Below are 25370 nucleotides of genomic sequence, written 5' to 3' on the forward strand. Positions count from 1 at the left end.
AGTTTTGTTGGCTACCGCCACGATCGCGGTAGGAGAGCCGGTTCTCTCCGGTGGGCGGCGCGCGCCGGGTGTCCGGACTTTCCCGGCCCTGCCCGGCCCGACCCTGCGCGGCAGCATGGCGGGCTCAGGCCCCAAGCGGCGCGCGGCGGCGGCCACCCTCCCGGCGAACGAGAAGGAGGAACGGCAGGCGCGGGAGCGGATGCTGGCGGAGCGGGGCGCGGACGGCGCGGAGGGCGAGGTGACCCTGCAGCGCAACATCACGCTGCTGAACGGCGTGGCCATCATCGTGGGCACCATCATCGGCTCGGGCATCTTCGTGACGCCCACCGGAGTGCTCAAAGAGGCGGGCTCGCCCGGGCTGGCGCTGGTGGTTTGGGCCGTGTGTGGCGTGTTCTCCATCGTGGGCGCGCTCTGCTACGCCGAGCTGGGGACCACCATCACCAAGTCGGGCGGCGACTACGCCTACATGCTGGAGGTGTACGGCTCGCTGCCCGCCTTCCTCAAGCTGTGGATCGAGCTGCTCATCATCCGGCCCTCCTCGCAGTACATCGTGGCGCTCGTCTTCGCCACCTACCTGCTCAAGCCGATCTTCCCCACCTGCCCTGTCCCCGAGGAGGCTGCCAAGCTCGTGGCCTGCCTCTGCGTGCGTGAGTACTGAGTACCGGGGCCCTGGGACACCGGCGGGCGCGGGGAGGGTTGGAGTAGGGGATGTGTGCCGAGCGTGGTCGCCGCATCCTTGGCCCTCCCGGCACTCCTGGACTATCCCTACACCCCGCGCCCCCCGCCCCCCTCCCCGGTCCGACCCCGGAGTTCTAGACTGAGGGCAAGGGCCCCAATACCACGTGTGTTTCATTCATTCCTTTCCACACAGTCTTGGGAACTCCGCAGTGAGTTACACAGCAGGGGCCCCGCCCTGAGCCTCGCCAGAAGCGCCTTTCCACTCGGTCTTTCCGGAACCATGCTTAAGCTGACCCTTACTTACCTCCTGAGAGGCACCCACGTGGAGTGCCTGAGAAGCCTGTCTGTTTCTGTGTTCTTTGACTTCCCCAAGCCTTACTGTTTGTGGAGAGAGATCGTAGTTTTAAAAAAAAAAATCAACAAACGTCATTCAAACATGCTCAGTCGGGAAGGGCTGACTCTTACAAAACCAATAATACATGTGTGTATTACTGGTTTTGTAAGAGTCAGCCCTTCCCGACTGAGCATGTTTACCTGTGATGGATTCATTTTGATATTTGGCAAAACTAATACAATTACGTAAAGTTTAAAAATAAAATAAAATTAAAAAAAAGAAAACCAATAATAGTAAAATTGTGCGTGGGTAATGAATGAGTTGCTCTTGTAGACAATGGAAGGTTGCATCCTCTAGCCAGTCTTAAAAGAAGGGGCTTAACTGCATCTTAAGTGTGTGCAGGGTGGGTGCTGGCTTTGGGATCCCAAGCTGTGCTGAAATACACACACTGGGCACAGCCCAGATGTTGGTGGAGGAGGTCCCAGGATGTTGGTGGAGGAGGTTCTGGTATGTTGGTGGGTTGTTTTCTGGTGGTATTTCAGGAAAAAATTTTTGTACTGAAAGCCACACGGTTTTCGTATCTTTGTCTATGGCTGCAAACATCTCGGGAGACGTGCAGGGTGGAAGTGTCCAGCCACCTGATTTGAGGCCTTGCCTAAACCTTGAGGTGCACAGAGGTGTGGAGCCAGCAGGGCTGGTTTCTGTCCAAGCCCCAAGACTCAGGGAGCCGTGCCATCGCTTGGAGCGGCTTTGACCAGCAGTACGCGCTGGTGCTGTTGGAATTCTGGAGCCTGGGGCACCAGCTCACTGTGTGTGTGTTGGGTGGGGGGCTTTCAGAGGCATTCTCTGAGAAGTGGTGTCCCAGGGAGACCTGAGACCACAGAGCGGCCGTGCCGGGGGAGGGGGACGTCTTGCCTTTGAGGGGAATTTCAGCAATGAACATCTCAGCTTGTAAAAACCTTTGGCCCAAATCTAGGAACAGTCACAGAGATAGTTGATCTGCCTGAAGGCAGGGGAACCTGTGGCTTCCAGTGGGCTTCTCAGACGATGCTTTGGGCCGAGTGAGGAAAAGCCCCTCTTTGTTGATTTTCTGTCAGTAGAATTTTCATTGTCCGATTTTCATCGTTGCTAGGTCTAATGTTTGGGCCCAGGATGTGATGACATAACACTGCCTTAAAGGGCCCCTCTGTGATCTTGGAAAGTGGATCCCTCACTTTCTCAAGCTTTTGGGTTTAAGCAGGTGAAGCCATGGGATGGATTCTGGAGTGGCTGTGGCGGATAAGCCCTCACCAGGACTCCTGTGGGCGGCAAGGAGGGTCACATAAGTTCCACCCCTTCTCATGCAAGCTGGGATGATGTTCTTCACGTGTCCATTGGCCATTCTCTGCTCTTTTCCCTGAACCACCCTTGCGAGTGTGTTGTGTATGTGTTGTATTTTCTGGTGAAAAGGAGATTTATAGTAACACAAGGATATGCTGTCTGAAGGAGGGAGCGCTAGTCTAGAGCCTGCCACATATAGAGGGGGATGGGGGCTTGTCCGAGGCTGGCAGGAAGGTCACAACCACCCAAGAAAGGGTCTGCTCTTGGGCGCATCTGAGATGGCAGTGAAAAGCCACAGTTTCTAATTGTTGTTGATTATTGCACACACGCCAGGTTCGCACTCCCTGAGCCCCCCGCTTGTGGCAGCAAGCCCATGCGCCCCAGCCCAGCAGCCCACAGCCTGAGCCAATGCGTGGTGAACAGCCCAGGGGCCCACCCTTTGAACAGCATGTTGTGGAGCCACAGTTTTGCCAATTGCCTTTCCTGCCCCCAGGCATGCCCGAGGACAGCTGCTCTCTACGTATGGTGGCTCACATTGGCTCTGGTGCTTAGAATGATCCTGCGGACAAAATAAATGGGGGAAGGTCCCTTTTCTTGTAGGTCTTTCCACGTCAGACCTACATGACACGTGGAAATGACAGCGTGGGGCCCTTTCATGGTGCGACCCTGGGGTTTCTGTCTTTCCGTGAAGGTGAATGACACAAGCTCCGTGACTCTTTGCTGACAGCCCGGGAGTCCGCTATGACAGCCTGGGAGTCTGCTGTGCGTCTAGGTTTGCAGGGATCATCCAGCACTTACTGATGGCACCTGAGATTCAGGTGACCCTGGCTTTTATCAGAGTGGCAGAGGTCACTCAGGTGAGTGACTGAGGATCTCTCCGGGCCAGACTCAGAAGCTGTCTGAGTTTGGACACAGAAGGTGACCTCGAGTCGCCCAACCTCCCCCTCGCCCTCTCCCACAACCCCCTAGTTATCACCTATCTGGTGGAACCTGGCAGGTCTGCTGGTGGCCAAGAGTGGGACTCTACATCCCCTTCCAGCTTGGTGGCCCTTAGTGGGCCTGGAGAGCACAGCTTCCCTCCTTCTCCCAGGGGTCAGATGGGATGCCAAGGCTCCCCTAGGGTGAGCTGGCCTCACTGGGCAGCCCGTGTGGAGTGGGGGTGGGGTCCTCAGCTGTTGTCCTCGGGGACCCATGACCTGGGATATCTCCTGCTCGTGGCAGGTGAAGAGCCTGCATTCTACATGTGGACAGACTTGGGTTCTGTTTTAGAGAAATTCACGCAACCGCCCAGCCTGTTTCTGCATCTGTGACTCGGGTTCCTGGTGTTTGTGGGAACTCTGCCATGACGTGTCTGATGCACGTGGCACCCCACACAAAGGGTCACACCATGGCCGTGATCATTCTCGCCCTCGATGTCTTGAGCTAGAAGCCATTCCTCGCACCCCCTTTTAGCGTGGGGGGTGGCGGCGTTTCAGCCCACCCCACTGGTGGCCCCTCCCAGCACTGGGGCAGCCATTGCTAGCTGGCTCCAGGACAGGATGGTCAGTTGAGGTCATGACGTGAAGGGGGCTGTGTGGCAGCACACCTCTCCCCCAGGATTCCCATTGTGGTCCCCCCTTCCTGGCGATGAGAGACCCTCCTGGCGTGTCCACCACTGTGTCCCTGGGCCTTAAACCAGGCCTGTCCCAGCAAGGCCGGCACACCATCCGCACCCACTGCAAGCTGTCTGGATGTCTGCCAGCTGCCCGGCCTAAGCCCCTTGCCTCGCGAAGCAGAGGCTTCTGGGTGTTTCCAAGGAGCTGGCGACCCTGGGATTGCAGGCTGTGAGCTGAGTGCAGACGACAGCCGGGTAATTAGCCCTGAAATCCAACTTTCCCGGCCAGACATGAAAGCACTCCGGCCCAGTCACGGGGTGCAGCGAGTACTCGACAGAGCGCGTGACCCAAGGGAGGCGGGAGACGGCATTTCTGACCCTTTTCCTCTGGGTCACGGGCCCCTTGATGATCCCTCACAGTATGCAGACCCTGCCCAGAGATGTCCGCCCCAAACCCTCAATCGCAGGTTCCCAGACCCCCGGGACCGCTGCCCCTATCTTGGAAGAAACGCCCAGCCTTTGAGATCTGCCATCCCCTCAACTTTACAGCCAGGGAGACAGGGTGTCCTCGTCCTGAGCCACCTCTGTCACCCGGCATGTGGGGACGTGGCCATGTCTGTGGTGAGGGTGGAGGGTGCCAGGGTCTGGGACAGTGGCCGATACCATGTCCAAGTGCCTGGTCATCAGGGGCAAACACTAGTGGATCTGAGGTTTGTGCCCTGGACTTCCTGGGAAGCACTCCCCGCCATATTCCACCCCTCAACCCGTATCTCCCCCACTGTGGGGAGTCAGACCTCTTACAGGGAGCTGTCTAGGAAAACGCCATATTCCTCTCAAGACCTTCCCCTTGCAAATGACGTTCCAGAGCAGGGTGGCCAACAGCTGCCCTATGGGTTCCAGCTGCCTTGTGGCCACGGGCCCTGTCCTGTGCCCACGCTGGCCTCCAGTTCCTGTCCTCTCCTTCCATGAGAGGTGCTGGAGACTGGGCATACGTGACTCCACACCCCCAGTTGGTGTGACCTTCCTGGGTCTGCTGGGTCTGGATTGACCAAGGGATCTCAGAGCACACCTGACGCCCCCACCACCCAGTTTTGCCCCTTCCCTTCCCCACAGTGGGACCACTGCTCCATCCAGTGGTGGTTCTTGGCTCATGGTTGGGGTCCTGTCTGCATCCTGGCAGGAGGCCCCCACCCAACTCTTTCCTTAGTCCTGGAGGAGTCCTGAATTCTTGCTTGGGAGGGTGGGCTGGTAGGTGGCCTTGACACCCTCTTGTGCCGGAGGGAGGTGTATCCTACCCCAACCGGGTCCGTCCAGACCAGCCTCCAGGCAGGGGCAGTTCTCTGGGCCCCACCCACCCCACCCCCGGGGGATTTGCCTGTTCAGAAGCCTCCAGCATGCTGTAGGCAACCCAGTCCGCCCTCTGAGTCACCCTGACCTTGGTTGCTGGCTGTCAACCCAGAGGAGAGTCACCCCAAGTGTAGCCAGTACAGAACCGAGGCCTCTGCCCAAGGCCGGTATGGGATTCAGCCCTCAGCAGGGACACAGGCTACAGGGCTGGGTCTTCTTCAATTGGTACTCGTCAAGGACATCCTGTCAGCCGAAAGGCTCCTGAGGCCCTGGCTGTGTAACCCAGGGCTGGGTGCTGGGCCTCTCTGGTCCTGGGTTTCAGAACCTGGAGCAGAGCAGTGCGGGCAGGTTGTACCTGCAGAGGGTGTGTGAGTTCTGACCCATTTCAGCAGGGGTCCACTTTCGGAAGGACTGGCCAGGCAGGAAATGACAGAGCAGGTGTGCCTGGCAAGGGGACCAGGAGCTCCGGCCCCACTGGGCACAGGGAGGGGCTGTCCGCTCAGGGGGTCTGGGCAGGAAGGAAAGGTCACCAGAGTCTTGACAATCATGCATTCGTTCCCTGGGTTATGGGGATGAATGGGGGGGGTCCCTCCAGAGTTGGTGGCTGGCCCATCACAGGGGACCAGGGGAGTGTCCTCGGGTCGTGTGGGCAAGGGGCTGTCTGCCTGCACTTTGGTGCGGGGTCCTCAGGCCCTGAAGTCAGCCCTGTTTGGTCCACGTGAGGACTCTTGCTGGGTGTTGAGGCTGAGTCAGGGGAACAGATTGGGGACGGGGGCAGCCTCGCTGGGAGGCAGACACGCATGAATGGGGGTGTTCACAGCGGAGGGCAGGCTACTTCATCGTGCTTCCCCACATCCTGCTCGGGACCCCTGCCCCAGGGCCCCCACCAACGTGACAGCCTGCTTCAGAGTCCCCTCCCCTCCAGGGATGTCAGCAGTGTGTGTGTGGTGGGGCCCTAAGGACTTGGCCCAGTTGATGGGTCCCCCCCCGACTGCATTGGAACCACCTGGTTGGGAGGTGTGACGTCCAGGCCCCCCAGGCTGACCAGTCTGCAGTAGCACAGTGTGGGAGCCTGTCACAGGCACCGGGGCTGAAGACCTCAGGCAAGGGGCCACCGCACAGGAGTGGGACTCGGGAGGCCTGGATGTCCTCACCCCCCTCCCCTAACTAGCAAACTAGGTTTCAGAGTGGGGGCCATGGGGGCCCGTCACCCTCAGGTGCAGCAGGTTTGCAGTGAGCTGGGGGTTTCCAGACCAGGGAGGTGCGAGCCGGGCATGGATACTAACTGTGGAGACACCTGCACGCACAGCCTCGGCTCCTTAGCACATCTTCACTCGACCATGACCGCTCAGTTTAATAACTTGCAGGCTCGACAGTCAGGGCCTGCAGCAGTATTCCCAGTTAGCTGATGAGGAAATACAGAGGCTCAGACCCAGTAAGTCACCAGCCCAAGATCACACAGCATGTGAGAAATCAGGACCAACTTAGAAGGGGCTCCTTCCTGTGGCTCCTGGGTGTTCTTGGGGTTGTGGGGGGCCTTTGGGAACCTCTGTTTATTCTGCAGGGCTCTGCTTTGGAAGAACCCAATAAAATGAGATGTGGCTATTCGTGGAGTTTCCTGCTAACTTCAGGGTTTGTGTGTCAGCAGATCTCAGACTGGACTGAACCTGCCTCTTTCTGGTGTGTTTGAAATGAAGTGTCAGTCCCAGTTTCAGACGCTGGCTGAGACTTCTGCTTCCGAGCAAGGGTGGGGGAGATCTGGCCGGGTGTCACCCAGCCCAGGTTAAAAATGGAAAACACGAAACACATGTTCCAGGGCTGGTCACATTTTCAAATGTGACTTGGCCTATTAGTAATTGTTTTCATAAGAAATCAGTGATCGACAAGGGCTACGTCCCAACTGGACTGAGGTTTTGTGTTTGTCTGCTCCTGCGTCCACGGCCTGTCTCTGCAGAGATTGGACATGGGAATTAGATGGAGCCCTGGGTCCCGTCTGAGCAGCCCCTGCCCCTGGAATTCCCTCATTTTCGTTCAGTTCTCCAGACTCGGGAAGCTCCGATCTTGAGTGGCCAGTGGTGGGATCGTTGGTGGTCCTGGAGCCGAGCTGTCGCCCTGCGTAGGCTCTGTGCTCCAGTGCCTCTGGAAGTGAGGCCAGCCTCCTGATGTCTGGGGTACGGGTGAGTCCTGGGCATTCACTCTCTTGGAGCCAGTAAAGGGGAATTACATGTCGTGAAGTCAGCTGCTGGTTCTCCGTGTGGGTCCTCTGGACAGCACCCCTCAACTGTCAGAAACGGTGGGTTCTCAGGCCTGCCCAGTCAGATGCTCTGGGAGGTGGTACATTCAGTGGGAGACCAGTCTGTTATTGGGTAGGGGGAGTTAGGGCAGGAAGGGAAGAAATGCTGGGTGTGGGGCACAGGCCACCATGGAGGCTGGGCCTGGGGGTGGGGGGCTCAGCCCAAGCCCAGAGGACATTAGGGAGTCCGGGACCAGAGCGGAGGACCTGGTTCACCGAGTACCCTCTGAACCCTGGGTCCCTGCATGCCGAGCAGATTTGGACAATAGGTCAAGGCAGGACACACCCCCGAGAGCAACTCGCTGCCTTTTCAGCAGTCAGCCCCACTGCCAGCCACTCTCCCAGCCGCCTTGGCCCACCTGCAGCCAGGGCTCCGGGTCCAGATGCCCAGTGAGTGACCCTGTTTGATGGGTAGAGGCTCCGATGATGGGCAGGCTGGCTGCCTGGGCCTGGGGCTCGTCCGGCCGCAGTCGCAGTGGTCAGCACCTGCTGCTCTCTGGCCTGCTACCAGCTCCTGCCCCAGGAGACCAGCTGGCCTGGCTTCCTGCAACCCGTGTGGCCTGCCAGCCACTTCCTCTCCCATCTCAGAGCCCACTGAGGGCTGTCTTGGGGCACTGCTGGGGGCCTGCCAGCAAAGCTCTGATAAAACGGTGCTCATCTCCCTGGCATCTCAGTCCCTCCCACCTGTGTGGGGTCAGCAGTTACTCCTGGGCCTCAGACTGTCTTTTCCTCAAGTGTTGCCCCTTTTTTATCAAGGACCCTAAAAAGAAGGCACCTCTTTCAAAGAGACTCACTGGCAGCTTGTTGATAGTGAGGTTCCAGGCTCTGGCCCATGGGCCCTTCATCCTTTCATTCTTGGGGGTGGGGGCGGATGGTCCCTGCAGACCTGGGGACAAGGGAGGGTCCATGGCTGCAGCCCCCTCACAGACATGGGGACGGTGGCTGAATTTTCTGATGAGTGGGGGCAGCCAGTCCCCAGATACTGTGGTTCTGGATGGTTCTGTTGCCTGCCCACGACCTTGCTCTGGTGTGTTTGAACTCCAGCAGAGGCAGTTAGGGTGAGGGACCCTGAGGGCACTGAGTGGGGTATAGACAGTGGATGCTTATACTTTGCCCCAGCTGTCAAGGTTGTTTTGTTATTGGCATGCACAGAATCCAAGGGCAGCCCTGATAAGGCTCATGAGGGTTTTACCTCTGGTCAGAGAGGGAAATGGGTTTTGGTGTGTTTTTGTTTTTAAGTGAAAATAGCCCCCGCTGTGTTTCAAGTCCAGCATATGCTGGGGGCTGGGAGGCTTGCCCCCAGTGGCTGACAGCTGACAGCCTGTGTGTGACGAGTTATCGGAGGTGGACCCTAGGCCTGGAGAGTGAGATAACCGGTCAGGCTGGGCAAGGCTGGGCAGAGCCTTTGGGTGCTGCTCAGATAGATAAATGCCCTGGGGCACACCTCCCGTTTGTATGCTCACCCAGCTCAGAGTACCTTCTTCTACCTGCAAGTCGGCATTGCGGGGTGGGGGTGGCTTGCAGTCTGCAGACAGGACTCTGAACTCAAGCCACCTGGTTGGCCAGGTTGCAACTGGAGTTGGCACTCCTGGTCAGGCTCTAAGCATGACCAGTGGTCCAGGGGGCCATGGGTTGCGAGCAGCCCACCAGGCCGGCCAGGGGTTGTCCCTCCCTCACTGGGCAGCATGTCCTGCCCTCCCAGACATGAGGATGGGTGCAAGTCTGTGAGTTCGTTACGGGGGGATAGTGACTTTGCAGGAGGTGGCTGGCCCTCTAGCGGAAACCTGAGGCCCTGACCCCCTTGCAAGGTAGAACTGGGGCGCCCCTGCAGGGCAGCAAGGTGCCATGTCACAGCCAGACAAGGCCAGGACAGGCCCAGTCCTGAAAGCCTGAGGGACCAGCCACCAGGCCCCGCCTGCCCTGCCATCTGCCCACAGCCCACAGCCACTCCTCTCCCAAGCCCACCAGGCTCTATCTACCGGCCCCAGCTGTTGCCTGGTGTTTATCTGGGGGGTGTCAGCACTGGGAACCCCAAGGGGGCCAGCTTCCAGCCAGTGCTTGCCTACTGGTGCCCTGGGGCAGACTGTGCCCCCTGCCCTGAAGCACAGGTGGGAGCTGCCCCTAACCATGGTGATGACAGCAGAGACCCTAGTTTTACCCGATGACCCCTCCATCCTGCGATGTGGAAGCTGAGGTGCCTTGTTGAGGTGATGGACTTAAAGCCAGGGCAGCCAGAGGCCGACCCAGCTTCCCAGACGGCCTCCCAGCCCTGCTGTCTAAGGCTGGGATGGAGCCCCATATAGAAAGGACATTATGGGGAGTAGTAAAGCGTTTACTCATCGGCCAAAGTCAATGAACATTAACGTCTCATTCTATGCTTTTATTCTTCTTTCTGTAAAAAGAAAGGAATATTACAGAGTCCCCTTTGTCCTGGGATCAGCCCATTTCCCTCCCGACCAAAGAGCCTCCACTGTCTGAGACAGAGCTAAGCTCAGGGTCCACGGAGCCCTGGGGGTCCTGGGGCTGGGCTTGGCCAGCCACACCCCTTTCCTGGGTCCACAGGGGCTGGGATGCTTGCCGGGCATGGCCCTGGTCCCCTGAAAGGGGGCCCTGGGGCTGGGCTTGGCCAGGCACACCCCCTTCCTGGATCCTCAGAGACCTCATCTGTGGGGTGGGGAGGGGAGCCCCCGCTCACCCTGGGGCGGAGACCCCCACACCCGCTGAGGTGTGCAGAGATGACAGCAGCTAGGGCTGCTGGGCAGGAGCCCCGCCTCCCCGTCCCGTGGCTCTGGCCACGCCTCTTCCCCGCCCCGCCCCCAGCCCGCCCGGCTTCCGGCTTCTGACCTGGAGCGTGAATGGAGGAGTGATGCAATCCTCCAGCCTCTTGCTGCATGCGGAAACCAAAGCCTCAGGGTTTTCACTTTCCACCTAAGGAAATATAGGACTGCCCAGAAAGGTCCCTCCTCCCCCAACCCTTCCCCGCTCTCTGCTCTGCCCAGGCTCCTCGGGCCACTGGTGGGAGGGCACCTGGGCTTGCCCTCCCAGGGCCCCTCACCCTGGGTCCCAGCCACGTGGTGGGTTGCACCATCCTGGATGCTCAGGAGAAGGAATTCCCTGCTGCTCCACCTCTCCCCACCCACAGTGGGGGTATGTGTATCAGAAGGGCCCCAGAGTCCCAGGTCTGGCCCTGTCACGGAAGACGGGTCCTTTCTAAGCCTCTGGCTCCTCTTCTGTGCTGGGAGTGGCAGTGCTGATGTGCATAATACAGGACAGCTGTGTTGGGGCTGACCTGGAGGGCCTGGACTGAGTGTGTGTCCACCCCCGAGCCACACGCTGAGAGTCACTGGTGCTGTTTGCCCCTTGCACATGTCGGCCCCTTCATCTGAGCCTCTCCCAGCCAGGGCTTAGCTCCTGCCGCTGAAGACGGCTTTGGTGCCCTGACAGGGACTCTGCCCCCACGTTCTCAAGGCCTCACATGGGCCCCACCACCCTGAAGCGGGTCCACCACCAGCTTCTGACAAGTGCAGGACCACCAACTGGGAGCCCTGGGGGCCCGGCCAGGGTCCCCATGAGTGAGGGCCACTCCGGGTCCATTTGTCACAGCCCTCCACTGTCGTACCTGGTATGGGGAACATCTGAAGGTTTCAGTTGAGGAGCAGGGGCCAAAGGCAACTGGTCTTAAGGCAGATTTTAACCTCTACTTTCTGGCACGTGGCAGACGGTCGTAATCAGCCATTGCATGAGCCAGGCTCAGCGTAGCAAAGAGAAAAGGACAGGGAGGGTGGTATTACGCTATCAGTTAATTTCCGAGAGAGAAGCTGTGGGTAGGGGCTGGTCCTAACCAGAGCTCATGGGGCCAGTTCCTGTTTTTCGCCCACCTGGACTGTCGTGTCTCATTTAGTTAATTAGCGTGGATTTATTTCTTTGAGGGCCTTTCTCTCACTTTGTAAAAGTACATGTAATTAATTTAGCTGGGGAGCGAGCCACGTGGCACCTGCCAGCCCAGGTTGGTTCTGTCTAGAGAAGTGCTGTGTGCGGGGCGTGGTGGACAGATGTCCTTCCCATGGGTCCAGGCCATCCGGTTAATGTTAGACTGCCAGCCCGCCCAGCATAAAAGGCCCTACCTGCGCCCTGGCCATCCCCCTGGGCAGCTGGTGCCAGCAGCAGCATGAGGCAGAGCCACCCCTAGAGCCGTCACGCCAGGCATGTTTCCACGGGGGACACAGTGGAGAAGGCATGGGTGTTGGGGGCTGGTTTGTTCCTTTGTTTTCATCTCATCCACAAGGGATGTGGTGGAGGAGGGCACCGGTAGGGCTGGTTCCTTCCTTCCTTTTCATCTCATTCTATTTGCTTTTGAGTTTACAGAGTTGGCTGCCTTCACGCCAGCTCGCCAGGCCCCTGAGCACTCAGCCCCTGCCCCTGCTCAGGTCTGGGGTCTCCCCGGGTCCCAGGTGGGGCCTGCCTGTGTTGTTGAGTTTGTGGAGCCCAGCTTGCCTGCCCTGTGTCCCCACCCCACATCTCCACCCCACCGTGGGGACTGCCTTGGGGTGGGGTCTTCTGTACCTGCCTCGACACCAGCAGCGGAGTTGGTGCTGGTTCTCTGGTCTAACCACTGGGACCCCCAGCTGTAGGTCTCCTTCAGCCCCTCCCTGCACCCTCCCCCCTGCCGACTTGTCAGGCTTAGGTCTCATCCTCTGTGTCCCCAAGGGATCCTACGAGGACCCTCTGAAGAGAGGGTTCCCCCTTGAGAGGTTAGGGTGTCAGATAAATTGTGCTGAAGTGTCAGGTGGGAGCAGAAAAGTGACTATGTGCACACACACCACCCCCACCCCTACGTGGCAGCTTGTGCTTCTCAAGGGCGCCCCCTGGAGGGACTCAGGTGTGGGTGGAGGTGTTTTGATTCCCCATGGGAGGTTGAAATCTATCCATCAGGAAACCTTCCCTTATGGCAGCCTGGGGGCACCTGTGCTCAGCCTGTAGCCTGGGGTTCCCTCCCTTCTAGAGTCCAGATGGTCAGACCCGGGAAAGGGGCTGGGGAGTGCCTGCCTCTCTGCCCGCGTTTCCACAGCACTCACTCGCTGCCCTCTCTCCACAGTGCTACTCACGGCCGTGAACTGTTACAGCGTGAAGGCCGCCACCCGCGTCCAGGACGCCTTCGCCGCTGCCAAGCTGCTGGCGCTGGCCTTGATCATTCTGCTCGGCTTCATCCAGATCGGGAAGGGTGAGTGCGCCTAGGGTGGGGGCTCTGTCTCTGGACACCTGGCCCCAGATCCACCGCCTTGGCTAAGGGGATTCACTAGAGTCAGTGGGTCGGGCGGTCCCAGGAGAAGCGCTGATGCTGAGGTAGGTCTAGTGAATGTGGTGACCAGCAAGTTGTCAGTCCTGGAGCAGGGGGAGAAATGGGGCCACCACGCAGACCACGGTCCCCTGTCCACACAGGGCGGGCATGGTGGTGATGTGGAGTCGAGGGGAGAGCTTGGCGATGCACCTGCCGTGTCAGGAGTGTGGCCAAGAGGTGTTGTTGCCAGTGCTGGTGGATCTTCCACTTGGGAACGTGCCCCCAGCCCTCTGCAGGGCCCCCAGTGCCATGTGGATGCCCGCCCACCGTCCCCACCCCTCCCACGATGGCCACCCACGTGGCATGATAGGTGGCCCACAGAGCTTCCGTTTCTGAAGGAGGGTGTCTCGGTGAACAGAGGCACAGCTGGATGGTAGGCCAGGCTGTCCATCTGCTCAGCTGCCGCAGGTCAGTGGTCCCGCAGGGCTGAGGTCCCCACCCCAGCCCCGTGTGTAAGGAGGGACCCTGGAGCCTCACTCTGCATCTGAGTGCTGATAGAGTCGGGGGCAGTAGGTGGGAGACCAGCCTGTGTCCCCTGGCTTCCTGGGATCTCACGCCCCAGCATTTTCCTGAAGACAAGACTGTGTCTGGAGCACGCTGGCCAGGCCAGGCTCCAGGTGTCAAGGGGGTGACAGCTCTGAGGGAGGTGGTCAGGGCGGAGGGGACTCCCTGCTGTCTGGAGCTTACGTTGGGAACCAACAGTTTGGGAGAAGAAACCCCTCCTGTGCCACCAGCCTGTCCTGCTGGGAACTGTGTCATGTCTCCCAAGGAGGAGGACTTGCTGAGGGAGATTCGCCTGGCTGGTGTGATAAGATGCAGACTGACGAGGAATGCAGGGGGACTGGACTTCTGTGAAAACAGATTTCAGCAGGGATAGCAAAGAGCTTTTGTTCAGCTTGAATACATAACGTGTTTATAATTCTGTTGCCGTCGAAAACATCCTCCCCCTGAAGCCATTCCTTTCTGAACCTGGGAAGCAGTGCAGCGTCTGCAGAATTCCTGTCTACGGGTTTTCCTCCAGATGGTCCCCTCCCTTCTAGAGGACTTTGTGGAAACCACCCTTTCCCCATGACCACCGCCTGATCTCCGCTCCGGTGGCTGCCCCAGGGTCCCGAGCTGAATGTTGGCAGGAGGGCCAGGACCCTTCACGCGGGGCTCAGCACCATGGTGCCTGGATGGCCGCGGGCCGCACTGCATCTGGAGGGTAGACCTGTGTCTCACAGACTGGCCCATGCCTTGTTCCTGCTGTCCTTCACCCAGTGCCGGGCCCCACCGGCCTGCCTGGAGCCCAGGGGTCCCAGGGCTGCAGAAGGGGCTGGGGCGTGGGGCCAGCAGGTCTGGTTCCAGGCCTCTGTGGCCTCATCCTTGATGCCGTGAGACTCACAGGCAGTGTTGCCCTCCTTCTCATCCTCCTTCCCCAGGACCAGACCATGAATAGGAAACTCAGATTGGGGAGGGTCAGCCCCGACCAGGATGGCTTTTCTGAGGGCTGGAGAGGGGGTTGGTGTGTCCAGGGACCACTCTGCAGTCCTGGACTGAGATTTCAGGTGTGGGAGGGGCTCGCTGGGACTGAGGGTGGGGGGGATCGGGCGTGTGGGCCCTCAAGACCACTCCCAGCCTTTTCAGGAAAGGGGAGACTGAGATTATCTCAGATCCCAGCGGGCACGGCTCAGCCGGGGGAAGCCCCAGAGAGCAGCAGGCCCAGCGGCAGGGTTGGGACTGGAGCCCTGACGACCAGGGCTGAGCAAGAAGAGAAGCGTGGGCAGCTTTTTGTGTTTTTGCTTTTGTCTGCTGGCCATTTACCTACAGCACCTGCAAGGCCCTCAGCCCAAGGTCAGGCTGTTCCCGGATTGGAGGGTGGGAGAGGTACAGAGAAGGCGGGTCCCTAGAGCCCAGCCCTGCCCAGAGGACACATGGTGGGACCTCGTGGGTGTGTGGATGCGGTGGCTGGGGTCACCCTGCAGATAAAGGGTGCCCCTGCTGGAGGTCACGGGAGGGGACCAGGCAGCCCCGCCCCACACCCCCCACAACAGCTCCCATGAGCTCACCTGGCACTGGGCCCAGCAGGAGTCCTGGGTGTGGAGGCCACTGTGGATGGTCACCATGTGCAGGGACGTAAGCTCCCTTGGGTCAGCCTACCTGCATCCTGCCCCAGGGCGGTGTCGGCAGGTGGTGGGGAAGGCCCTGAGCAGCTCTGCTGGTGGTTGGGGGGCAGGGGGAGCTGTGGGGCCTGGAGGAGACCCTCATCCCGGGAGGATCTGGGGCTCAGACTGTTCTCTCCAGGCAGAGCCCTGTGCCTCCTGGAGCCTCGCATCCTCATCTGATAAGCGGCCGCAGCAGCCCCAGGCCTGTCTCTGGGTCGTGGGCAGGTGCCTCGGGCAGCCTGTGAGCAGAGCTGCTCTCTTCAAAATCGGGGGGAGATGTTTCGGATGCTCCTAGGCCCGGCCACCCCAGTGCAGGACTCAGGGTGCCCGTGACAGAGGCCGTCTTAGAGGGGTCGGGACCACACTAGGACTGCAGGACGCTGACTGGGGCCACGAGGCTGGACTTCCATCCTCCCCCAGTCACCCGTGCCCCAGAAGACAGGGCCGGCGCTTGGTGGGCCGTCTGATGCCCGGAGCAGCGGGTCACATGCAGGCGGGGCGCCACGGCTGCCGTGGGAGGACTGATGCAGGCGGCTCACCCCCTCGGGTGCTCTTTGATGGTTTTTAATTGAGACCTTTCTGTCTGCCTGCGCAGCTCACATGCTTTACTTGTGAGGCCCGCCCAGAAGAAATCAAAGGCCTGGCAGCTGGCTCTGTCTTCCTGCCGCCCCCACTCAGCCCCGCCCTGGGTGGTCAGCAGCAGGCCGGCGGCAGCAGGGCAAAGCCCTGTGCTGGGCACTATGGGTGCTCGGGGTCTCCCAGCCTGTGCAGTGGGCACAGTGGGTGCTCGCGGATCTGCCTCCTGTGCAGTAGGGAGAGGGTCCTTTGAATCATCACACCAGTCTTGATGTCCAGCAGCAGCTCCTCCAGGAGTTTAAAAGATGGATGACACAGTAGACAGGCTGGCCGTGGGAACCGTCCAGTCCTTGCCCCCCACCCCCTTAGGCAGAGCCAAAGAACAGGCACCAGACCCCAGGTACCCAGCCCAGGGTGGGGAAACAGGAGAGAGGACCCCTGACAAGCCCACTGCAGATGTAACACCCCCCCCCCACCCCAACCAGGGATGCCTGGTCTGTGGATGGAGCAGAGGGCAGAGCTGACTCTCAGCAGAGCTCAGCCCTGCAGCCAAGCACCTGCTTGCTGGCCCAGTGATAGAGAGGAGGGGTCCACGGCCAGGCTGTTTCACGTCCCAACTGTGCCTGTGCGTTGCAGAGTGGAGACTGGGGCGTCTGAGCCCTCGCTCTGCAGAGTGTCCTGGGGCGGCCGCAGCACAGGACACGGACAGGGCTTCAGACACTGCAGTTTTGGTCTCAGAGTCTTGGGGCTGGCAGTCCACAGTCCAGGCCGAGCTCCCTGCGAAGCTCACAGGAGGAGCCTTCCTGCCTAGTGCTTCCCAGGTTCGTGGCCACATCACACGGCCTCCATCCTCACGTGGCCCCCACGTCTCTGTCTTACAAGGACGCTTGGGGAATGGGGCCCACCCTAGTCCACGGCGTCTCGCCTTGCGATCCTTGCCTTGATTACATCTGCAAAGACCCTTTATCAGAGCATGTCATGTTCTGAGGTTCCAGGGGGGACATGAACTGTCGGGGGTACCCTGTTCAGCATCTGGCACCACGTGTGGAGCCCCAAGAGTTACAGAGGGACCAAGTGAAAGATTCCAGCACAGTGGACGTCCCCCGCCCTGGTTGAGGGGGTGACTTTCTCACAGTCGGCCTCCCATCCGGGGAGGGGTTCTAGGGGCTGTGGCAGGAGGGGCGGGTCCTGGTCACCCTGAGGCTTTGGGATTTTTCTGGCTTTCCGCCAGCCGCCATCTCCAGACTGGCTGCGGGTTCCCATGCCCGGGCCCAGGCCCAGCCGTGGTGAGGGTGACAGGCCAGGCCGGTCCCAGGGGGACACAGAGACCTTGGCGAGCCTTTGTCCTCTGATCCGGAGGGGCTGGCGCGTTCCAGTGCGCACACGGCCCCTCTGAGGGCGGGGCGCCTGCACCCCCAGCTCTCTTGGCTGGTTCCCACGGCCCTGTCTGCATGACGCAGGGGTTTGGGCTGCTTTTCCTGAAATGGGCTCCCTGGGGCCTTGTGAACACTCCCCTCCCAATCCCCCTTGTTCTCAGAGGGATCCTGGTGGGCAGGCGGGCCTGCCTGGTGCCCAGAGCTGCCCGGGGGCCGGTGTGTGGCTGTCTGCTAGCTTTCACCTTCCTGTGGCCCTGTGAGGCCTGCAGAGAAGCCCCAGAGAAGGGGGTGCCCAGGGGACCCCACTGAATTGCTGGAGTTCCCACACCCAGGCCCCACAAGAGGGCCTCCCCACCTGTCCACCCTGGTGAAATTCCTGTCTGCCTCTCGTGGGTCTGGGGGCCCTGTGAGGACAGAGCTGGAGTGGGGAGCTCCATGGTCATGGGCAGGGGTGGGGGATCGGCACAGTCATCTCTCTCGCGTCTGTTTGGTGCCTGGAGCTCTATGTTTAAACAAGACTCGCACTCCAGCTTGGGGTCCGTGGGAACCCTCTCACGTGGCCCAGACACCTGCCATCGCTCTTGGGCGGATCCTGCCCGGCAGTGTCTGCTGGGGGAGCCTCCTCGTGCTCTGTCCAGCTGCACTCGCTTTCGCCCACCAGATGGCCCCCACCCCCACCCTTACCCTGCATGACAGCCCCAGGTGTGTCTCTGGTCAGCACCATGTCCCCTGCTTGCCGGGGCTGGTGGGTGGCTGAGACCACTGTGTGGAGTCTGGGGTCTGCCCTCCCAGAAGGGCTCCCCCGTGTCTGTTCCCTGCGCTGGCTGCTGGCACCGGGCAGCTGCCTGCACCCGTGGGGCTCTGGCCGCCTCACTCGGCTTTTTGCTGTTCTGGAGACAGGCGGGTGGTCCCCCTTGGCTCTCCAGAGCTGCGTTGAGGGCCCCATTCCCGACGGGATGTGTGGATGGCATGGGCAGGTGAGGCCGCTGTGCCCGTCCCAGCCAAGTGCCGTGTGGAGCCAGCAGAGCCGGCGCCTGCTCCAAGGCGCCTGTGGAGAGGAGGGCAGCGCTCGGACAGCATTTGGTTGGGTGCCCGGTGCAGCTGCAGGCCTGATCTGGGAGGCCCTCCAGCAGACAGAGGCTGGACAGACCCAGGAGCTCCACTGAGGGGGCCTGTGTGGGTTCACTTGGGGCAGTTCGGCGGGAGGGAGGTGACGGGGTCGGGGCAGTCCAGAGGGGCTTGCAGTAGTGGGTCGGAGCCCAAAGCTGCCAGATTCCCGGCGGAGCTCCCCCGAGCCCCGACACTGTGCCAGGAGTGACGGCAGGGGGATGCAGGGTCTGGGATGCTCCACTTTGCTCCAGGGAAGTTGGACACTTTGTAGACAGGAAATGAGGCCCTAGACAACCCGGGAGCTCCCCGCAGGACGGCCCAGCCACACCTGTCCTTCAGAGGCGTGGGCAGCCCAGTGAGATTGTTCAGTCTGAGTTCGGGCAGAGCCACTGTTTTCTTGGGGTTTCAAGGCTACAAGTCACCCTGTACATCCAGGAAATTCTGGGGACAGGAATTCCATCCACTGTCTCGGGGCGATGATGCTTTCACGTAAGGACACCAGGCTGGTTGTTGTCCACAGAGCTGAGTAAACCCTTGATGAAAACAGAAGCTTCCAGATGTCAGGGCTAAAAACCATGGTTCTTACATGAAAACCCAGCCTGTATTTCAAGCCTCGAATTTCATCCTTGGCAAAAACAGCAGCTGTTCTGCGTAGTGGTGTCTCCAGCCCACAAGTGCACGTGTGTGTGTTCCTGGGTGTGCACCCACGTGCACACACATGCAGGCAGTGTCACTGCTTCAGGGTTGTGCCTGAGGTGGGAGCCAGTTCTAGCAATGCACTGAGGTCTGTCTCGCAGCCTGTGTGCAAAGAAGCTTCCGGTGAATCCGCAGGAGACAAGGAGGCGTGTCCTGGTGGGGAAGTGGGGCAGGTTGAGGAGAACGGCAGGTTTGCTCCTTGGAAGGAGCCCTTGTTGGCAAAGACCTCTGATGCCCTAGAAACCAGTGGCAGCCGCAGCAAAGCATGTGGGGGTGCGGGATCTGTGCAGACCAGGCATGGTGGAGCCGCTAGGGGCTCCCCTGGGCTCTCTGGAGCAGCTGCAGAATTCTGAGAGCGGTGGGCGCCTCATGGCCCCAGAGCTGGGCCCCTGGCAGGTGGCCTGAGCCTCCGTATCCCTGATGGTGGGACAGATGTAAAGGGATGTACATTCCAGAACATTGCGTGGGGACTGGCCGGGCTCTGGGTGCTGTGCTGAGGTGCACTGTCCAGCTGTCTGCGCCACCCCCGGCCCTGCTGATCACCCTGTGACTGGGCAGTCTCGGGACCCAGGCATCCTACTCGGATCACATGTGCGCGGCGGGCTGGGTGAAGTGCCAGCCGCCTTGGAGCCTGTGCTCATCACGAGATCATGGCCTCATCTGGTGGGCAGAAGCGGCCTCACGCATCCCCCGTCCACCTCCTAGCTTAGGCTGGAGGTGAAGGGCAGACAGAGTGCAGGCATGCGGACCCAGAAACAGGCACTCAGGGTCCATCTCTCCCCCAAGGAGCTTTATTGGAGGAAATGGGTGCTGCCTGGAAGGAAGTGCAGGCTTCAGTTGGGTGGGTGGAAGGAGGGGTTCATAGGAGTCTCCCTGTCATGCCCCAGGGGTGGTGTGGCAGCCTCCGTCTCCCCATCCCCCGAGGGGCCTGCAGACCTGCTGGCCGTGGGCCACAGGGACCCATGTGTCAGCCCCGGGGTCCCGTGGACCTGAGCCAGCTGTTCTCAGACCCTCACCTGCAGGTGAGAGACTGTCCCTGCCCTGATTTGATGCTCAGCTCCTCCAGCCCCGTGTGCCCAGCACACTGGCTCTGCTCCCTTCAGCACCTCTGCTTCTGTTGCAAGCCTCTCCCACGAAGGTGATGGTCGCTGAGGTGTGTATCAGTGCCCCTGCCACCCCCAGAGCTGGGGAGCCAGGAACTGACCCCCCATGGGGACTGGCTAACCCCCTACTGGGTCAGTGCCCACTGTCAGGCTGGCGCCTCATTATGGAGCAAGTCTTTCCAGCCCTGGGTATTAAGGGGCCATTTCACCAATGTTATAACAGTCCAGAACAGGCAGGCCAGACACCATGCTGGTAGCCAAGGACCCTTCTGAGACCCCCATGTTTCATGTCTATTGTACCAAGTTGAGGGGGGGCCCCCGTGACACGTCTAATGATATATGGATTTGGCCTCATTTAGGAAAAGGGAGGAATGGAGCTGAGGCCACTCTGGTTTGCTGGGGCCCTGAATCTAGTGACACATGTCCTTTTAGGACACAGGAGTCACAGCCAGAGGTGCCAGGTGATGGTGGGGCAGAGGTCAAGCCATGCAGCCACAAGCCAGGACACCCGGGGCCCTTTGGGGTAGAAACGGTCAGCTGGGAAGCCAGCCCCCTTGTGTCCAAGAGCCAGTATGTCCATCTGGGTTAAAGAGCAGCCCACCTTCCCCAGCTACAGCCCCTTGGGTCTGCCGCATCCAGGGGCAGGCGTGAGAAGCCTGGGTTTACAGCTCTGGGCTCCTGGCACTGAAGGGGAGAGCAGGTCTCTGGCCCAGAGCCACGTCACGGGGTGTCCTATCCCCCAGGCACAGACAGGCAGGGGTGCTCAGCACGGGTCTGCAGAGCCACCAGTCCCATCTGAGGGTCCAGAGGAGGGCCCTGGGGGCTGCATTCCTCATGCTCAGGGCAGAGCCGAGCTCCCTTGGCCCCCACGCCCTCGGCCCCGGGTGGCTCACAGGTGCATTTAATCTGTTGCATTTTTGTCTGTTACCATGTTTTGCTCCAGGAACATTCCGGAACTTGTGGCTTGACCTCGGTGCCACGCTGTCTAACCCAGAATTCCTTTCTGTCTGTTTGTCCTCTGCCAGGTGACGTAGCCAATCTGGATCCCAAGTCCTCCTTTGAAGGCACCAAACTGGACGTGGGAAACATCGTGCTGGCGCTGTACAGCGGCCTCTTTGCCTATGGGGGATGGTAGGTTCTAGAACTCCTAGGCCCCAGAGCGCCCAGAAACCCACATATCTCGGTCGTCTGTGATGATTCTAGGGCAGGAGACCCCTCACATCCCAAGGAAGCACAGAGGGGCCCCCATAGCAGCCCTGGTGCTCTTCGTGGCCCCCAAGAAGGGGGCCCCCAGATAAACTTCTAGGGACACTGCTGACCCTTCGGAGACTGCTGCTGCCCGGGTGTGTGGGGAGGGGCAGGACCATCGCCATCTCAGTAGGGGCCTGGGGGTTGTGGGGTCCCCTCTCCCCGCCCAGGGCAGCTGGGAAGGGTCCCATGGGACCTATATTCTTTTGTTCCAATGACAAAAGGAATGTCTAGTAAAAGTCTGCTCTCTGAATTCTAGGAATTACTTGAATTTTGTCACAGAGGAGATGATTAATCCCTACAGGTATGTGTGTGATCAGAGGTGTGTGTTTTCATCATTTTCACCTGAGAGGAGGAAGAAGCCTGGCTGTATCCAAGAGCCCATCATTGGGCCCAGCCCAGTGCAGTGCAGGGAGGGTCCCTGGGGTTGGGCTCACGGCGGGCTGTGTGACCTTGAATAGCATACTCCCACAGAAAGGATAGGAAGCCCACTTCACAGATACGGGCTGGGTTGCTGGCCCATGTTTGCACAGCTGCCCTGCCCCATGCACCGCCTTCCAGCCACGTGCCGCTCCCCCTGCAGTAAGACGTGGGCTCAGCCACTGAGGGGTCGGCTGGCCCCGTGCTGGGCCTTGTTTTGTTGACATGCCCGCCCGGTCCTCTCAGAAACCTGCCCCTGGCCATTATCATCTCACTCCCGATCGTCACCCTGGTGTACGTGCTGACGAACCTGGCCTACTTCACCACACTGACCCCCGAGCAGATGCTCACGTCGGAGGCCGTGGCCGTGGTAAGATGCCAGCCCTGCCCTCCGAGCTCAGACAGGAGCAGAGGGGGCCCCTCCTTTGCAAACCATCCTCCTACCAGGAGGGGTTGAGCCGGTGCTTTGCCAGGCCTGCTGGGCGTGCAGGGTACTGGCTGCGCGTGGGGACCACAGGAGGCTTTAACGGCGCTGGTGCTCAGGCCGCCCGGACGGTTTTAGATTGGCTCAGCGGTGCTGGAGCTGAGGGGCTGAGTCCATTACACACCTGCAGCCCCACCTCAGAGGCTGGTCCACCATCTGAATAAATACTGAGCTCCTCAGGGAGGGTCGTGTGGATGAGGAAGGGGACTCTGGGGCCGGGGGTGTCTCGGGAAGGGACTGCAGGGCGGGGGTGTCTCGGAGGCAGGGTTCACGGTCTGTGTCCATCCAGGACTTCGGGAACTACCACTTGGGCGTCATGTCCTGGATCATCCCCGTGTTCGTGGGCCTGTCCTGCTTCGGCTCCGTCAACGGGTCCCTCTTCACGTCCTCCAGGTGAGCCCGGCCAGGGCGGCTCTGTCGTGCGGGCCCCGTGGGGCCAGAGCAAGACAGGGTGTGGGTCGACACTGCACATGGCTTCCTCACGTGAGTTCTGAGGGTTCTCTTTCTTGTTACTTTGAGTAACAACGTAGCCGTCAGGATGTTCACGTGACTTGGAAATAACCCAAATCCCTGCCTAGAGGTGACACAGCTACCCTGTCCATCCAGACCCTCGTGGGTTCATCTGGACCTTGCTGGGCCGGGGCTGATGGGACCCCTCAGCAGCTGTCCACGAGGGACACTGAGGCCCACGGCACAGGCCCCTCCACCGCCACCTGCCTGGGTCCCTTGGCCGAGGCTGACCGCCACCCCCTTGTCCACAGGCTGTTCTTCGTGGGGGCCCGGGAGGGCCATCTGCCCTCCATCCTCTCCATGATCCACCCGCGCCTGCTGACACCCGTACCCTCACTGGTGTTCACGGTGAGTCCCCGCCCTCCACGTAGGGGGTCACTGGCAGGTGGAGGACAGGCGTGTCCCTTGGGAATCACGGGGCTTTGAGATGGGGGTGCATGCCCTGTCTGGGGACCCCTGTGCTGGTTCCACCTGGTGTCAGCCAGGCTGGGGATCAGAGGCTGAGATGAGATGTAGATAGGTTAGCACAAGTGTAGTACCCTTCATCACATGCGCCCCTGGATGCCAGAGAGCATAAGACAGTTTTTTGTTTCTCCAGAATTAATACACGGTAGTTGTTAAAAAAAAAATATAAAATCAGCATAGAGGCACTTGAAGCCAAACCTCTCGACCAGGGTAGACATGGCCTCTGCCACCTCCATGAAGCCCAGGACCTCAGCCACCTGCCATCAGCACGTCCCTTTGCTCTGAGGGCCCTCGCGTGGTGCGGACCACTTCTTCTGCTAAGAAGGGGTGCGTGCGGTCATCCCTCCCCCCGGCTCATCCTGAGGCTCATGGCCTGCCCTCTGCTTGCAGTGCATCATGACCCTGCTCTACGCCTTCTCCAAAGACATCTTCTCCGTCATCAACTTCTTCAGCTTCTTCAACTGGCTCTGCGTGGCCCTGGCCATTGCTGGCATGCTCTGGCTTCGCTACCAGAAACCGGAGCTGGAGCGGCCCATCAAGGTGAGGGCTGGGCGTCCACGCTGTCCCCTCCACAGACCAGGGCTCAGGGCACCTTCCCCAAGGGCACCTTGATCAGTGCATGAACACCTTCTGATCTGGACGAGGGACTGAGTTCGGTCGATGACTGGTGATAACCAAGCGTGTGATTCCAGGTGCTGGGGTTCATTCAAGATCACAAATGACCCCCTAAAGCCCTGCTCTCCTAGAGCTTGTCTTCTGCCAAAAGAAGAAGGGCAGAAGAAGGCTGCCGTGCCAGGCAGGTGTGCGGGGCAAGGGGACTGAATAGCCTGGGGCAGCACTGAGCTGCCTGGCCGAGGGGATGGGAAGAGTGAGGATTGCCATGCTGTCTGGGGAGGGGCGGGTGCTGGCGTGACCAAGGATGGGGGTGCCGCGACAGGCTGCAGCGTAGGACATGTCCCCCGACTTTGTCCTCGATTGGTCCTTTCAGACTGTCTGCCCCCTGTCCACCTAGCCTGAGAGGGCCTCTCCCTTTCCTCCACTTGGTACTGGGGGCAGCTCCCCAAGGGCAACCGTTTTTTTGCACAAAGGGGGCCACATACCTGCCAAGGCCCTGGTGAACACATTGGCTCTGTCCCCCAACAGTGGTGTTGGATCGAAGGCGGAGCCCCTCTGCAGCTGACACAGGCCTCTTGCCTGCTTCCCCACCTAGCAGTCCTGCAGAGGCCAGGCCCAGCCTTCCTGCCTTGGACAGGTTCCCCAGGCGCCAGGGCGACCTCAGTGCCCTGGTCCACCTGACTCCCTGCTTATGGGGGGGTGCTGTCCCCGTGAGGTCAGGCGTGGTGTAGGCAGTCTGGGCTGACCTTATGGGACCCTTGCTCTCCCCAGGTCTCTTGCCAGTGTGTAGACAGAGGGTGGAGTCCGTGTGTAGACAGACTGCCTGGCAGGAGGCACAGTGTTTGCAGAGGGGGACGAGTGTCCCTGGGCCCCTGGCTGTGTGTGGGTGGGGCTCTCTGCCCAGCGGCTGTGTACCTGTGGTCCAGCCTGTCCACAAGGGCCCTCTGAGAAGGCAGGCACATCTTGCTTGTTAGTGGTGGCCATGGTCTTCCTAGAGGCGTCACCCCCCATCAGCCGACCGTGGGTGGGGGGCAGGGTTCCCTCCTTGTGATGTGGGAACCTGGGAGTCCACCCTCCTCTGACCTTGAGAAGCCTGCTTGTTCCTGCTCACCCGCCGGCTCCCGCTGGTCTTTGGGTAATTACTGCCTGCTGCCCGCTGCTGAGCTGGGTCAGTGGAGAACGCAGCAGGGTCCCGTTTCTCAAGAGGCCGGTGTGGCTCAGGGAGGCCAGCCTGGGGGAACCTCAGGCCCTGGCAGACAGCAGAAATGCTGCTCAGGCAGCATGGTGGGCCTTTTGGATCAAGAAGGCTCAGCTAGGCACAGGGCTGTCTGGGGGTCTGTGGGAGAGGCCGGGTGGGCCCCAGGGAAGGCCAGCTCCAGCAGGGGCGGAGGGAGGGCTCCAGGGGTGCCCGGGTCGTGTCAGGTGTGGACGGGAGGAGACACATGGAGGGGACTCCAGGCTCCCTGGCGTCAGCTGCAGCCCCCCCCGGCAGGTTCATCTGGCCCTCCCAGTGTTCTTCATCCTGGCCTGCCTCTTCCTGATCGCCGTCTCCTTCTGGAAGACCCCCGTGGAGTGTGGCATCGGCTTCACCATCATCCTCAGCGGCCTGCCCGTCTACTTCCTTGGGGTCTGGTGGAGAGACAAGCCCAAGTGGCTGCTCCAGAGCATCTGTGAGTCCCTCCCTGCCTGCTGGGCCTCCTCTGTCCCCCAGGGGTCTGT

The 25370-nt window shown here is 60.4% G+C and overlaps 1 protein-coding gene across 1 annotated transcript in view; it reads left to right on the top strand.

The window, feature by feature from the left end:
• Window positions 1-25370, top strand: part of SLC7A5 (solute carrier family 7 member 5) — a 28852-nt gene continuing 3482 nt past the window's right edge. Inside the window, exons 1-9 of the mRNA XM_005892416.3 lie at window positions 1-647; window positions 12662-12787; window positions 20935-21040; window positions 21417-21461; window positions 21824-21947; window positions 22351-22454; window positions 22823-22919; window positions 23427-23576; window positions 25144-25321. Coding sequence (XP_005892478.3) covers window positions 116-647; window positions 12662-12787; window positions 20935-21040; window positions 21417-21461; window positions 21824-21947; window positions 22351-22454; window positions 22823-22919; window positions 23427-23576; window positions 25144-25321 — 1462 coding nt within the window. The 5' untranslated portion in view covers window positions 1-115. The remainder of the gene's footprint in view (window positions 648-12661; window positions 12788-20934; window positions 21041-21416; window positions 21462-21823; window positions 21948-22350; window positions 22455-22822; window positions 22920-23426; window positions 23577-25143; window positions 25322-25370) is intronic.

This window comes from Bos mutus, chromosome 18 (genome assembly GCF_027580195.1).
Source record: "Bos mutus isolate GX-2022 chromosome 18, NWIPB_WYAK_1.1, whole genome shotgun sequence".
NCBI classification, from domain to species: Eukaryota; Metazoa; Chordata; class Mammalia; order Artiodactyla; family Bovidae; genus Bos; species Bos mutus.